Source organism: Lepidochelys kempii, chromosome 6 (genome assembly GCF_965140285.1).
Source record: "Lepidochelys kempii isolate rLepKem1 chromosome 6, rLepKem1.hap1, whole genome shotgun sequence".
Classification (NCBI taxonomy): domain Eukaryota; kingdom Metazoa; phylum Chordata; order Testudines; family Cheloniidae; genus Lepidochelys; species Lepidochelys kempii.
In genome coordinates, this window is record NC_136385.1 from 81,222,704 (window position 1) to 81,236,255 (window position 13,552).

At 37.6% G+C, this 13,552-nt stretch overlaps 1 protein-coding gene across 7 annotated transcripts in view; it reads right to left on the minus strand.

The window, feature by feature from the left end:
* The window catches only part of NOVA1 (NOVA alternative splicing regulator 1), a 229,812-nt gene that overhangs the window by 24,501 nt on the left and 191,759 nt on the right, over positions 1-13,552 (minus strand). For 6 of the 7 annotated variants that reach the window (XM_073348901.2, XM_073348907.1, XM_073348903.1 and 3 more), the window contains one exon: positions 11,305-11,376. The exons of the other annotated variant lie outside the window; for it this stretch is intronic. In XM_073348901.2, the coding sequence (XP_073205002.1) occupies positions 11,305-11,376 (72 nt within the window). The remainder of the gene's footprint in view (positions 1-11,304; positions 11,377-13,552) is intronic. 7 annotated transcript variants of the gene reach the window in all.

The window sequence follows — 13,552 nt, forward strand, 5'->3', positions numbered from 1 at the left end:
GCCCCTGCCCACCTGCAAGAGTGAGGAAAGTAGCAGTTCCGCTGACCCTGCTTCCCTTTGAGCACAAGGAGCTGTGGTATATTGAAGAAGTACAATGGGGTAAGGGGATGGATGTCTTAAGCACCTCTACTCCTTTGTGCCAGTACACACGATGGACCAGATCTGGCCCACATTAAAGATCCCTGACTTTGATTTAGTCACTTCCTAAATTTTCAGAGTTGCATGGAGTTAGACCACAGACCTTTCATTAAAGTCAACAGGAGTTGTTTGTTTAAATCTTGTACAACTGACAACTTAAACTGGAAATGATATCTCTAAGTCTGATACACCAATCTGAAACTTACTATGTCAGGTAAGTGATAGGCAAATAGTGCCTAAAAATTTAGCACTGAGCCTATGTTATGCCCTGTGTCTCAGGAATTTCCCAGCTGAAGTTTCCACAACACCCAAATAGAGAGGAATGACACAGAGAGAAAGTGAAAAAATAAAATAAAGACAAGTGACACAAATACTAAGCACTACCTACCTACATATCAATAGCATAATCAATCTCAGAGTCATTTGACTGGCACATCCGAGAGGAAGAAATATAATTGAGAAGGTAAAAAAATCATTACACCAAACAGCAACTGCTGGGATATATTTATTTTCAACTATTTTTTATGCACCAAATTCTATGGCATCTGAAATATGCTGTTTCCAATCCATAGGAGTACACAAGTATGGTCAGCAAAAGTGCATCACTTGATCTCAGCCACTGCAAAATTATAGGGAGATGTGGAGGTTCTAAACCAACAAGGATTTATAATACAAAACACTTGACTTACACAAAGAAACAGATGAAAAGCAAATGCAGTTCATAGCACATAGCTTTAACTCTGCTCAGGAATTGGTCGCAGACAAAGACATTGAGGCCCATCATCCAAACAGAACTCCCAAATGCTAGTTTCAATCCAGTAAACCAAGGTAACCATAGAAATTTGGCACCTACCCTGGACTCCTACCACAGAATGAATAGTAGCCCAGAAAAATGAATTTCCTTAGTTCTTTCCAGATAATATACCACAAGTACTAATGATTACCCTTATGTCCAGAGTGCACAATCAGCACTCTGTCTTCAGACAGAGAACTCCACCTTCTTATTAAATTGAAACGGAGAGGTCACATTATGCAGAAACGAATTAACAATCCATAAAACTACCTTATTACTGTTGAACACTAAGGGCTAGTCCAACCTACAAAGATATCCATGTTTTTGTAACTATTTTAGGCACTCTCATTTGCCCAAGTTACAACACTAGTCTAACCAATGTGTCAAACAGGTCTGTGCATCTGAGCTTATCATGATACTTACCCACGGATGTGTCACTGCATTCTGGGAAAATTTGGTTAGTCATTCAACAGTGTCTCAGTCAAGGATATAGCACCTGGATGAAAGGACTGCTATTATCAGCAGCTGAAGCTATGTAAACCTACTGCAGGGAGAGCTGGGAAGCAAGAGGACTGGCTAAATAAGGTGACCCAGCACAGCTAAGAGTTACCATCAACAAAGAAAACTTCAGTGTTACAAACCAGTTACAAGATAACAGTTATCTGCCGAGTTAGGCAGCTGACAAGAGCAAACCCATTAGCTGCCAGTTATTAATCGAATACTGGTATTAACCATCGGTAAGTGGGGACACAAATCATGTTTTTAGAGACAACCACAGAACTAATGGGTTATAAACTCAGTTAAAACTTTTAGTATAGAGAGGACTTTCGAAGGTTGAAGATCAAAAAGACAGAGCTTTCTGCTTACCAAATTCTTTCTCAGAGACTGACCACAAAAATAGCATTTTAAGAGAGGAAAGACGGGGGAGAGATAGGGACGGGGAGCTCAGTGGCCTATGGGGGGACTAGAAGGAGTGAAAGACTAGGTTTAGATTCCTGGAAGGAATGGCATGCCTAATTGGGCTGCTAATGAGGGAAGCTACCCAAATAAAGTGACAGCACTGATGGCAAGACCTATATATCAGACTTATATATATCAATACTTCTTTGAAGAATATTCAGATTCTAACTAAAATATAAAATATTTTATATAAATATATTTAAAATTTATTTATATATAATTTATTTATATATATTTTAAAATTTAAAATATAAAATAAAAGAATATTCAGATTCTAACTAAAGGGACCATGGAATTTATACAAACACCAAATTAAATCCACTTCTCATATTCTACAGTAAACATAGAACAATATACACTAAAGAGAAAAGCTCTTATTTGGAAGGTTAAACCTAGCTATTATGTTGGAAGGTTAAACCCTCACCAATTATTTCATTTTCAGATTGAAAACTGGGGCAGAGGCCAGCACATGTTTATGGAACACTATACAGTATGTACAAAGTTGGCCTATTTGGAGTAAGTGGAGGTTAGAATTATGGCTTTAAAATCCCTTTAATGTATAACTCTCCACTAGAACACGCAATGTTTTAACACACAGGGGAAGAGAAAGGATCTGTCTAATGTTCCTTGTGATTGTGTCCTGCAAATAGATGAAAGACAGTTTTTGGATTTGGGTCAAGAAAAGAACTGAGAACATCAACTTGAATAACTGTTCAAATTCAAGTTTCTGATCTACATCTTCAAAGCTCTCCTTAGGTCTGGCTCACGTTAAGTGAGGGACCACCCCATTCTATGAGATTGTATGGGTTGAATTCCTGTTCAGGAGACAAAACAGTTTCAACAATTGGCCCACCACAACTATAAGACTCTTCCCAGAAATAATCAGAACAGCCATGAACCTCCAGCCCTTTGGAATGGAATGTATCTTTTTGTGCTCACTTTAATAGATATGTAAGGTGCTCAGATACCATAATAATAGTTATGATATAAGAACACAGATGGATGGCCCACCAGATAGCTGCACCCTTCTGGCAGGCTATCATGAAATGCCTAGATACTAAAATGGTGAAAAAGGATTTTTCAAACCAAATATTTTATAAATTTAGGCTTTTGGGGGGAGGGCGGGGGAAGGGATGAGCGGGTTGTGAATAATTCCTGAGCTGGTATCTCTGATATCTGATTTGGACAAATCCTCTTTAGACCCCGAGTGCTCCACAAACCATTCACTACAACTTCTGCATTATTCTTTATTCACAATTCAGTGTGTGATTAGTCATATGATATTGTTTCTGCTCCCTGATTCAATGACAGACTTTTCAACAGGAACATAATGAATGATGAATAGCAAATTACAAATTTCTGGTATGAATTTGTTAAACTTCCAGGGTTCACAAATATTTCCAGATATACTCGTGCCTGTCTGAGTGAGTAACGCATGGTCTGAATAACAACAAAATTAATTAGAGTAATTCATCCACAAATAGATTTTCTCTTTTTTCATTATTTAACCTGCTGTACTTGATCCTCTGGTGATAGGCACATTAGAGAACGTCTGAGGAACAGTGGGGGTTGGGAGGGGGAAATAAACATGGGGAAATCGTTTTACTTTTCCTCGGACGTTCTTGTCAAATGCTGGAAATAGCCCACCTTGATTATCACTACAAAAGGTTTTTTCTCCCCGCTGCTCTCCTGCTGGTAATAGCTCACCTGACCTGATCACTCTCTTTACAGTGTGTATGGTAACACCCATTGTTTCATGTTCTCTGTGTATATAAATCTCCCCACTGTATTTTCCACTGAATGCATCCGATGACGTGAGCTGTAGCTCACGAAAGCTTATGCTCAAATAAATTTGTTAGTCTCTAAGATGCCACAAGTCCTCCTTTTCTTTTTGCGGATACAGACTAACACGGCTGCTACTCTGAATCCTAATAATAATAGCTTTGCACTTCTAATGACCTATCAGAGCATCAAAATATTTTAGAGACAGATAGTTAACAATTAACTTCTCTTTTAAAGATGGGGAACTGAGGAACAGGGAAGTCAAATGCCTTACCCATAGTCAAACAAAAAGTCTGTGTCAGAGTTGGAAACAGAACTCAGTACCATTATCATAATGATAACAGAAGACCAAATCAGAGATTTCTCCCCATTTGCGCCCCCCCCCCCCAGAGAAGACACATATTCAGGGTGTTTGAGACAGCCTCACTCACTGGTAAGAGTTAAGGGATACTTCAGAGATTACCTTTATACAATTTAATATGTTTCAGTCAGCTAATAAGAGCAGGATTACTGCAAATCACTCTACAGTTAGGTACGATGACACCGGGTTACATGGAAGACAGGCTGGGACATATCTTTGATACTGAAACTTTTGTAACAATAATTATGCCCAAATTTATAGTTTATAGAAATTAACTATCAGATAATTAATCCTGACGTCCTAATCTCCTATGGGTTATGTAAACTGGTACTTTTACATCCAGTTCACAAATTAGGAAACTTGGAAACAGAGGCTAAGTGCCTTGCACAATGCCAAACAAGTAGTTAGTAGTGGAGTCAGAATTAGAATCCATGTAGCAGGAGTTCCTAACTACCAGTCCTGTGCTGTAACTATTACACAACTCTGTTGCACTAATGAGACTGTCTCTGTCTGTTCTACTTAGCACTCAAACGATAGTGGCAAGTAACCCACAATTCCAGAAGGGTGTAACGGTGTTGCAGACATCATATTGATTACACAGGGTCATATATCAAATATTCTAATCTACAAGCTGATCAGTTATTTATTTATATATATATAAATTAAGAACATGCCTTACTTTGGAAATTATGAAAACTGAGTTCTTATCCATGTATTACAATGTGCTTGGTGTGGTTACAATGATATGGGCACTATCCTATTTCATAACTCCTGCTAATCACAGACAGTGGGATTGATTTGTAATGGTACCTTGGGGCAGGTTCTCTTCTTGCACAATTCAGGTCACATAAGGGCATATAGGGATGGGCAAGGGGCATGACAGAGAAATTCTCCACTATGGCAATCCTCCATTGACATAAGGTCCATTAAATTACCCTACTGCAGTAACAGATCCTAGAGCTGCCTACACAGTGCTATGCATCATCAGCATTGGGCTGTCTCAGAGAATCAGGGAGCTGGAACTGGCACCCCCTGCTATGTCACAGAAGAAAATCAGCTCCACTGTCTCAGAATCAGAAGCACTAAATTAGCCTCAGAAGTGATGGGATTTCCAGATTGCAAATGATGTATTTCTAATGTAAGGGTAAATATTAGGCTCTCAGTGTTATGAACATTCTGTTTTCATTTGTACAAATATACTTTTATTTTCATTTCTCAACTATAAGAAAGTAGCTTGTGGTAATACATACCATAAGGAAAGCTACTTCTGGATACAGTTTGATTTTGTGGGTGCTATGATATAACTGATTCCTAACCTTGAGGTCATCTGCCATTCCCTATGCCACACTAGTTCTGACCAGTGTCTCTTGCAGCATTACTGAAGGATGGTGATTTCAATTTCTCTTTGCCCACAACTCTGTACCAAATCACTTACCCACTTCCTGAAGGTCAGAATTCAATTTCGCTCATCCAATACTGTATGATTAATCACTTCAGTCTTTCGTTCAACTTCACAAACTCCCAATAAACTTATATGCAAGGCATTTTACGTAACGTCTCTGGGGAGATTAGGCTGGGGCTGAGAGATCAGGACTGAAATTTATTATTTAATACATTCATTGCAGAGATCAGATGCCCCAAGCAGGATCAGGGCTCCGTTATGCTAGGTACCGTACAAACACACATGAAGACTAAGCCAATGGCCCCAAAGAGTCTTAGGCCCTGAGAAATGAATGGGCACATCCTTGCACCCACCTGGTACCCCACTGACTTCATATTCTACGTAACCCATATGAATCTATTTTATTTTTAACAAAACAGAAGTAAAATAGACGATCTGATGATATAACTATAAATCACCAGTGATTAAATCAGTGCACTATTTTAAAATACAATTGGGTACAAAGAACAGGAAGGCTATTTATTAGATTGATAAAAATAGTTTTTAATAGTAAGGGCCAAATCATGACCCAGCCTATGCACCCGTGCTAGGCCATGAGGATGGGTAAAACCATCCCTACTTAACCCCCGTGTGGCATTCCTGAACCTTGAGTCTGGATCTCTAGGGGTAAGCATGTGTTGCAAGCCCATTACTTCCCCAGAGCACGAGGCATGAGAGAGGTGGAGAGTGGACCAGCTCTTCTGGTCAGTGTGAGTTAATGGTACTACTCGGGTCACTGGTATGTGAGGGAAGCAGATTGCTGTGCATATAGCGCAAGAGGAACTAGGGAAGGCATGTACATTTCTGAAGCATAATTACTTCCCTGTGCTGTTGTTCATTGGGTGCTACACCTATACACTGCCCCCCCCAAAGAGTAGACTACACGTACAGAATTTATTTTTTTTAACCTAAAATAAATGTTTCTGTAAAACATGTCAAATAAATTAGAAATAATCCCATAAACAGAGCAAAATATCATATAACATGTTTGAGAAATACTTTTGTTACTTCACTGCTATTTAATAATTGTTAGCACAACTATTAAAATCATATCTTTTTACAGGTCTTCGGGGGTGGAAAAACCCTCAAATCAACCTTTTTAATATGATGTTTATGGCATTATTCATCATCCTGAAAAATAATCTCCCACCTGAAGGATACTGCAGAGAAGTAAAATTGATTTCTTTCTTTTGATAAATAAAAGTAAAGCTACATTCCTCCAATTTCAGGAACATTTATGATAGCAGTGCAATTTTACTGCTGTCCTTCAGTATCTGTCAACATTTCCACTATAAACATGGCTGACAAAATTCACACTGGGGCAAAATTTAAATTCTCAGCCTAAAAATAAAAATAGGAAAATTGGCTGATGCCTTTTAACATGATAGACATTCAGAAGAGGCAAGTTTCAAACACTTTTTGAGTACCACAAATTTTAACATCTTTGGCTTTTTATTTTTCCAACTGAAATTTTGCAGTTCATTAGTTTTTAATGTGGATAAATGCCTATGGGCACTCTGATACGAAAATATAAGCAATGCATTTTAACAACAGCAATTGCAGATGTATAGCTTCTTGCAACAAACATCTCTTACATTTTTTAGGCCTCTGCTGTATCCATGGCAATTCAATTAATACCACAATGTGTCTGAAGTTTGTTCCACTGTGCAAAAACCATTTTAGAGAATCTCTGCTTACTGCTGATTGACACATCACCATTACTGTAAGCTAAATAGAAAAATAGCAATAATTCATAATTGTAGGTTTACATAAAAGAATTACAACTGTTAGAAAGATTATTATGTAAAAAGGTGGTAATGATCTAACTTAAATTGACAAAAACCAAAATATTCAAAGGTGGAAATAAAACAGACCAGACTTGTTGCGAGGGTTCTATTGGCGTTTGCTACAGTGTCCAGATGTCCCAATAAAATCGGGACTGTCCCGATATTTAACTCTTTGTCCTGCATCCTGACCTATGTACAATCAGGACACCACTTGTTCCAATATTATAAGTTGCCAAATGTCCAGTTGGTGCGGAGCTGGTTCTGCACATCTCCCTCTTGGTGCTAGCTGCAGGGATGGCCAGGTGGGCTCTGTGTGTGCTGCCCCTGCCATGACCGCCTGCTCCGCAGCTCCTATTGGCCAGGAACTGCGGCCAATGGGAGTTGTGGGGGTGGTGCCTGTGGGAGAGACAGCATGCACAGCTGCCTGGCCGAGCCTCTGCCTAGGACCCAGAGGGAGATGTCACCACTTCTGGGCAGCCGCCTGAGGTAAGTGCCCAGAGCCCACACCCCCTCCCACACCAAACTCCCTCCCCACGCCCCAACCCCCTGCCCCAGCTCTGAAACCCCACCTTTGTGGTGGGAGCTGGGGCCGTGCATCCCCAACCCATGGCATGTGGCGGGGGCTGGAGCTGAGGCGGTGCGCTCCTGACCTATGGCTTGCAGTAGGGGCCGGGCCGTGCGCCCCTGACCCGCAGCTTGCGGCAGGGACTAGGTCGTGCACCACTAACCCATGATGGGGGACAGAGCTGGGGCCGTGTGCCCCCAACCTGCAGCAGGGGCCTTGGCAGGGTCTGTGCACCCCCAACACGCAGCTTCCTCGGGTTGGGCGCCCTCCTTCCCCATGGCTCCAGTGGGCGCTGTGAGCCTGTAGCTGCCCCTCCCTCTCCCATGTGTCCCGATATTTTATTCTTGCCATCTGGTCACCCTAGCATCTGCTGGCAAAAATCAGTTTCTTGGCTTCTCCTGGCTGAAAGTGTGCACAAGGATAGGGTGCACAAGTATAAGCTGCCCAAAACGCAAGCTCTTCCAGGAAGCAAGAGTTTGCTGGCAGCTCCCACACAGTGAGCAGGGAAACAGCATGCAGGAGATGAGCTCCACCACTGCATATCTCTGGGTAATCTCCCCCAGTACGACACCTAAGGAGCCCTCTGCCCCAGTTTAAATTAGCCTTCCCCTGACATAGGCAGAACCCATGCTCATCTTTCCCCCAGGATGAATCCTTGCTCAGGTCCTGCTCAAGTCACCCTGTTGATCTTGAGTATAATGTTTGATATTCTGTTATTTCAAAAACTCTAAGAAAAGTGGGTGATCTTAAATCTCATATGAGCTGCAATACAGGCACAATGGCATGTATTGTGTATGCGGTTTCAACTCTGACTCTGAATTTCCTGACTTTTGTCCAGTTAAAACAGCTGCTTAATGTTATCTTTACACAACGTTTTGTGAGAATATACATATCTGTACAGTTACTTAAAGTTAAGAATCATCACAACTACAGCAGTGTATCAAAACAAACATTTGTTTTGTTCTCCAGTCCTCCTGTGTTGGTTACTTACACAACTACTGACAGGTTGAGATTACCATGCTGGAACCTATTTTCATGTGACAGCCGCAGTGCAGATACTTGTCGATATACTGGTGCTGAATGTTAATCAACGCTACAGTCTAGAAACAATTGCCAGCTACGTCACCTATCACCAGAATGAACAGCTAAGCCTTGACTTAATTACCTTATCATGTGCCACATGCTTTCTGCTGAAATGGATAGACAGCACTAAGAAATATAGTGGGGGATAAAATAATTATAAACTAATAAGAATGTTCAAAATTAATGATAAATACAGCTCCAGGCATCAGTTATGGTTCTCATGTCTTTCTTCATTTACACCTTTTTTAATACTGTCCAAAAGAGATTCTGATCATTTATATAAGAACTAAACAGCAAAACAGTCTATGAATAAAATATATTTAACAATGTAATGTGAAGTGTGGACAGGACACAGAAGCATAGATATTTGTCCTCCAGTTTCAATATTCAATACAGTACTGATTTTATTAGAAAACTCTTCCACATAGACCAACTTTTCTAGAAGATCAGCAAAACATTTTTAATAGGTGAACACAAATTTATTTTTCATATACTGATACTCTAAGCTAAATCTTGGATAGTTCAAACTTCAATAAACAGATTGAAAACAGGTACATCTCTGATGCTATTCAATCAACATGCACAAAATCATGTTTCCTGTTAAATAAACACTCCTTTTTTGCCCTACAAACAATGAATGCTTGGTCTTACAACAATCATCAGGTAGCCTCTTAGAAAGAAAGAAAGAAAGAAAGAAAGAAAGAAAGAAAGAAAGAAAGAAAGAAAGAAAGAAAGAAAGAAAGAAAGAAAGAAAGAAAGAAAGAAAGAAAGAAAGAAAGAAAGAAAGAAAGAAAGAAAGAAAGAAAGAAAGAAAGAAAGAAAGAAAGAAAGAAAGAAAGGCAATGAGACAATTAAAATAGCATAATAATTAGTTGTTTGCTCAATATGTTAAATACTTTTTAATTAAGGTACATGTAAATCTAACATTCAGATACAGAAAGAAGAAATGCTGAACACGATGTTCATAGAGAAGTCTTACTAGCTCTTTGCTAACCTTTTATCTTTGTTTTTTAATTGATGATGAAGTCAATTAATCACTGTTGGAGAGACAGGAGGCTATATACAAGAGTTTCAAATCAACCCGTGGGATAGTACCACATATAGTTCTCTGACCAAAGCTTCCTTCCTTCCATCTATAAAATTTCTCCCCAAAAATAAAGTTCATCATGTTTTTGTGCCAGATGTCACTTTCAACAGATTCTCTTATAATGATCAAAATATTATATATATAATATATATTTTAATGCACTGCTATATGCTGAGCCTGGTTATTTACACAGAACACAAGTTCTAATGTAGTTATCACAAGTTATCCTAGCACCAATCATTCAGAGGCATGTTAATTATCCGTGAGAAAAAATAGCTTGCTGTCAAGAAAACCCTTCTTGAGATTTGAATAAAATTTGCACGAGATCTCAAGAGAAGCTGACATAAATAAACAAAGTATGTGTTAAAATTAACACATTAAATGCAATTATTAAAATACATACAGGGTACTTTTAGCCTTAACAGTTTACAGGTATATCTTAAAACCAGCCACTGAACAACTGCTATGACTGAATCTGGATGGTATGAAGGTAAGTAAGTAACTTGGAACTTTACATAAACGAGTAAAGCAACAACATAAACAATATGATGATTATGTGAATAATGAACTGCACATATTACCCAGTTCAAAGAAAAATAAAACAGTCTGATAACAAAATAATTTACTGCTAATATTACAGTATCTGCATTTTTAAAAAGAACCAAATTAGACGTAATCAAACCTCAAATGAATGTGTAATTAAAAATGTTTTAAAATAGACTTAATTTTACTTTATTTTTCATCATTAAATTTTACTTCCAAATTAATTTCTTTTACTACATAATCTGTTTAAATACTAATGCCTCTAGATTACATACAAGTCACAATTAAAAAACAAAATTAAATATATACCATTCCTAATATCACATTCATTTATTTAAATATGGTTTTAGGGATAGTTCCATTCTATTTTACAAGGGATCCAAAGACTACATATGTGTGTGCATATATACATACACATAAACATACACACACGGACAGTTACTGCACTCATGATACACAAATACACACCCTGCAAATACACATTAAAATAGTAAGATTAAAAAAAAATAAAATTACTATTTTAAAGTCTATTTTACTGTTATCAAAGATTTAAAAATTAAAAGTATATTTAGAGAAGAATGATTTTTCCATTTAATTTTCCAAGTTCTGAAAAGTGTTCTTTATGCAACAGCGTTAGATATCTATGATTATGGGTGTATATATGTGAATGAACGAATAAATCCTTAACCCACCATATCTTTTTCTCCAGTTTGCAAGCTGTCACCCGTGAAAAGTATGGTGTAGATGATAGGATGATACTGTACCTGATTGGCTCTGGAGGTGGTCATGGGATCAGATGGAGAGGACTTGGTGGTAGTTGGGGAAGATGGCAATGTCTGGGAACAAAGCAGTTCAGGAGCAAATCAACCTTTACAAGCCTTAGACTGAACAGTTAAAAAATAAACAAACAAAAGTAATGTAACCAGAAAAATAAAATTAAAATAAAGCCTAAGACTAAAATCTTTCTCCTACTCATTGGAACTTAATGGAATTTAAGGTCAATTGAATAAATAAGTAATGCATGTAAATATGCATGCATATGTGTATAAAAACAAATTCATGACTTGAAATCAAGATGATGAGCAGGGGGTTGGACTAGATGACCTCCTGAGGTCCCTTCCAACCCTGATATTCTATGATTCTATGGTGAACTCACATAAATACTAAAAGATATGCTGACCACATGAATATTTTCTTTTCCCGCTCCTCTTCTTGGGGTACATAAAAAGACTAAAGCAAATACAAATTCCAGCAAGTTCAATGAGCACACTAAAACTTTCTATCAGCAAACAAGGCTAGTGCTGGGAAGAAGTGGTGACGTTTACTTTGGCATTAAATTATTCACCCACTCTGTATGCTGACTATATCCCACAAACTGAATTTCATAATATTTTATCCATATCCAAAACAATTAAAATGGCAGCTATTGAAGATTTTTAACAATAAAAGAAACTGCTAAAATATTCACTGATTTTTTTTTAATCAAGAGCCATGTGTGAAAAATGTAAACATCAATCTTATGATGGATGAACATGCAACTAATGGCATCACATCAATTTACTATGATATATTTATCATTAGTGTTCAAAGATCATTAATTTAATAAGGGCAAAGGTTAGTAATGCAGCCCCAGCCTGCGTTCAAAATTAACACAAAAAAGAATTAGAAGTCATATTTATTGATATGTTTTTTCCTAAATATACATATACTTAACATTAATACTTGAACACGTTATCAAAAAGCACTGCTCTATTTAAAATGTACATGTTTATATACATAGCTCTCAAACACATTAGTTCTTAATAGAGTAACTATTTTATATAAATGTAGTGAGAATGTCAGACTTCCGTTTTCAAGACATAATATACAATACCCATTCAGATCAGACTTTCTTGAACATCTCTACAATGTTCAAATATCTTAGAAAATCTGAATGTACACCAATATTAGTGAGAGAAATAAGAACTTAAAAACTGTAGAAAAGGGTTGCCAACCTTCCAGGATTGTCCTGGAGTATCCAGAAATTAAAGATTAACTTTTAATTAAAGATTATGGCATGTGATGAAACCTCCAGGAACATGTCCAAACAAAACTGGCAACCCTAGTGCCTAATATCATCATACAACTATTAATCAGAACTACTTTGAAATAAAGCAAAACTTGTAAACTTTCAGAATTTTTGGTATTTGCATTTATTTATAGTCCTAAAAAGTATAACCCATATTTTTAAAAGGGTGTACGTACTTTAGCACTAACAAAACCCCATAATGCATGTGCGAACATTGGGATTGTATGTATGCAGAAAGTTATATGCAATAGGAGAATACTGGCTTGAAGATATGCATCAGGCATTTTGTGCATACAGTGTTGAATATTAGGCCTATATGCAGAGCAATGTAGAGCTCTTTATTTTACATTTTCAGAATATATTTGTAAATAAAGCCATCAGAAAAGCAATAGAATTTTTAATAAACAAACAGGCTCCTATTTCATACCTTCAACTCACCATAAACAAAAAGAATTTATCCCAAGCATCAGCTAGGGCTTTATCAAAAGGCTTCTAACACAGCACATATTGCCATGTGCTCCCTGAAAAATAATAGGCCTCTGCTAAATTATGTAAACCTGGAGAAACCAGGAGATATTGTAAAGAAAAACAGATCAATTGTTAAGTATTCTCCCACATCTTTCTCTATAGTATATGGCTTTGTTTGTCATACATCTTTGTTTGGCATAGAACTATTTTTAAAAGGAATTGTGGATTTTACCAGAGCTAATGGTGGTCAATTACACCAATGCAACCCTTCTGGTTTAATGAGGTTTCATAAATGTAACTTAAGGCAAAATTTCATCCGAAGTTGTGGATCATAATGCACTGATTTCCATCAGTCTAGTTAAAAGTCTACCTTACCACTATAAACAGGATGGGGTTGGGGAGGTGGGGAGTAAAAAGGCTGTAACCCATCATTCCAAAAGTGTCCTGTAATAAACTGAATATTAAAGTTCTCGGCC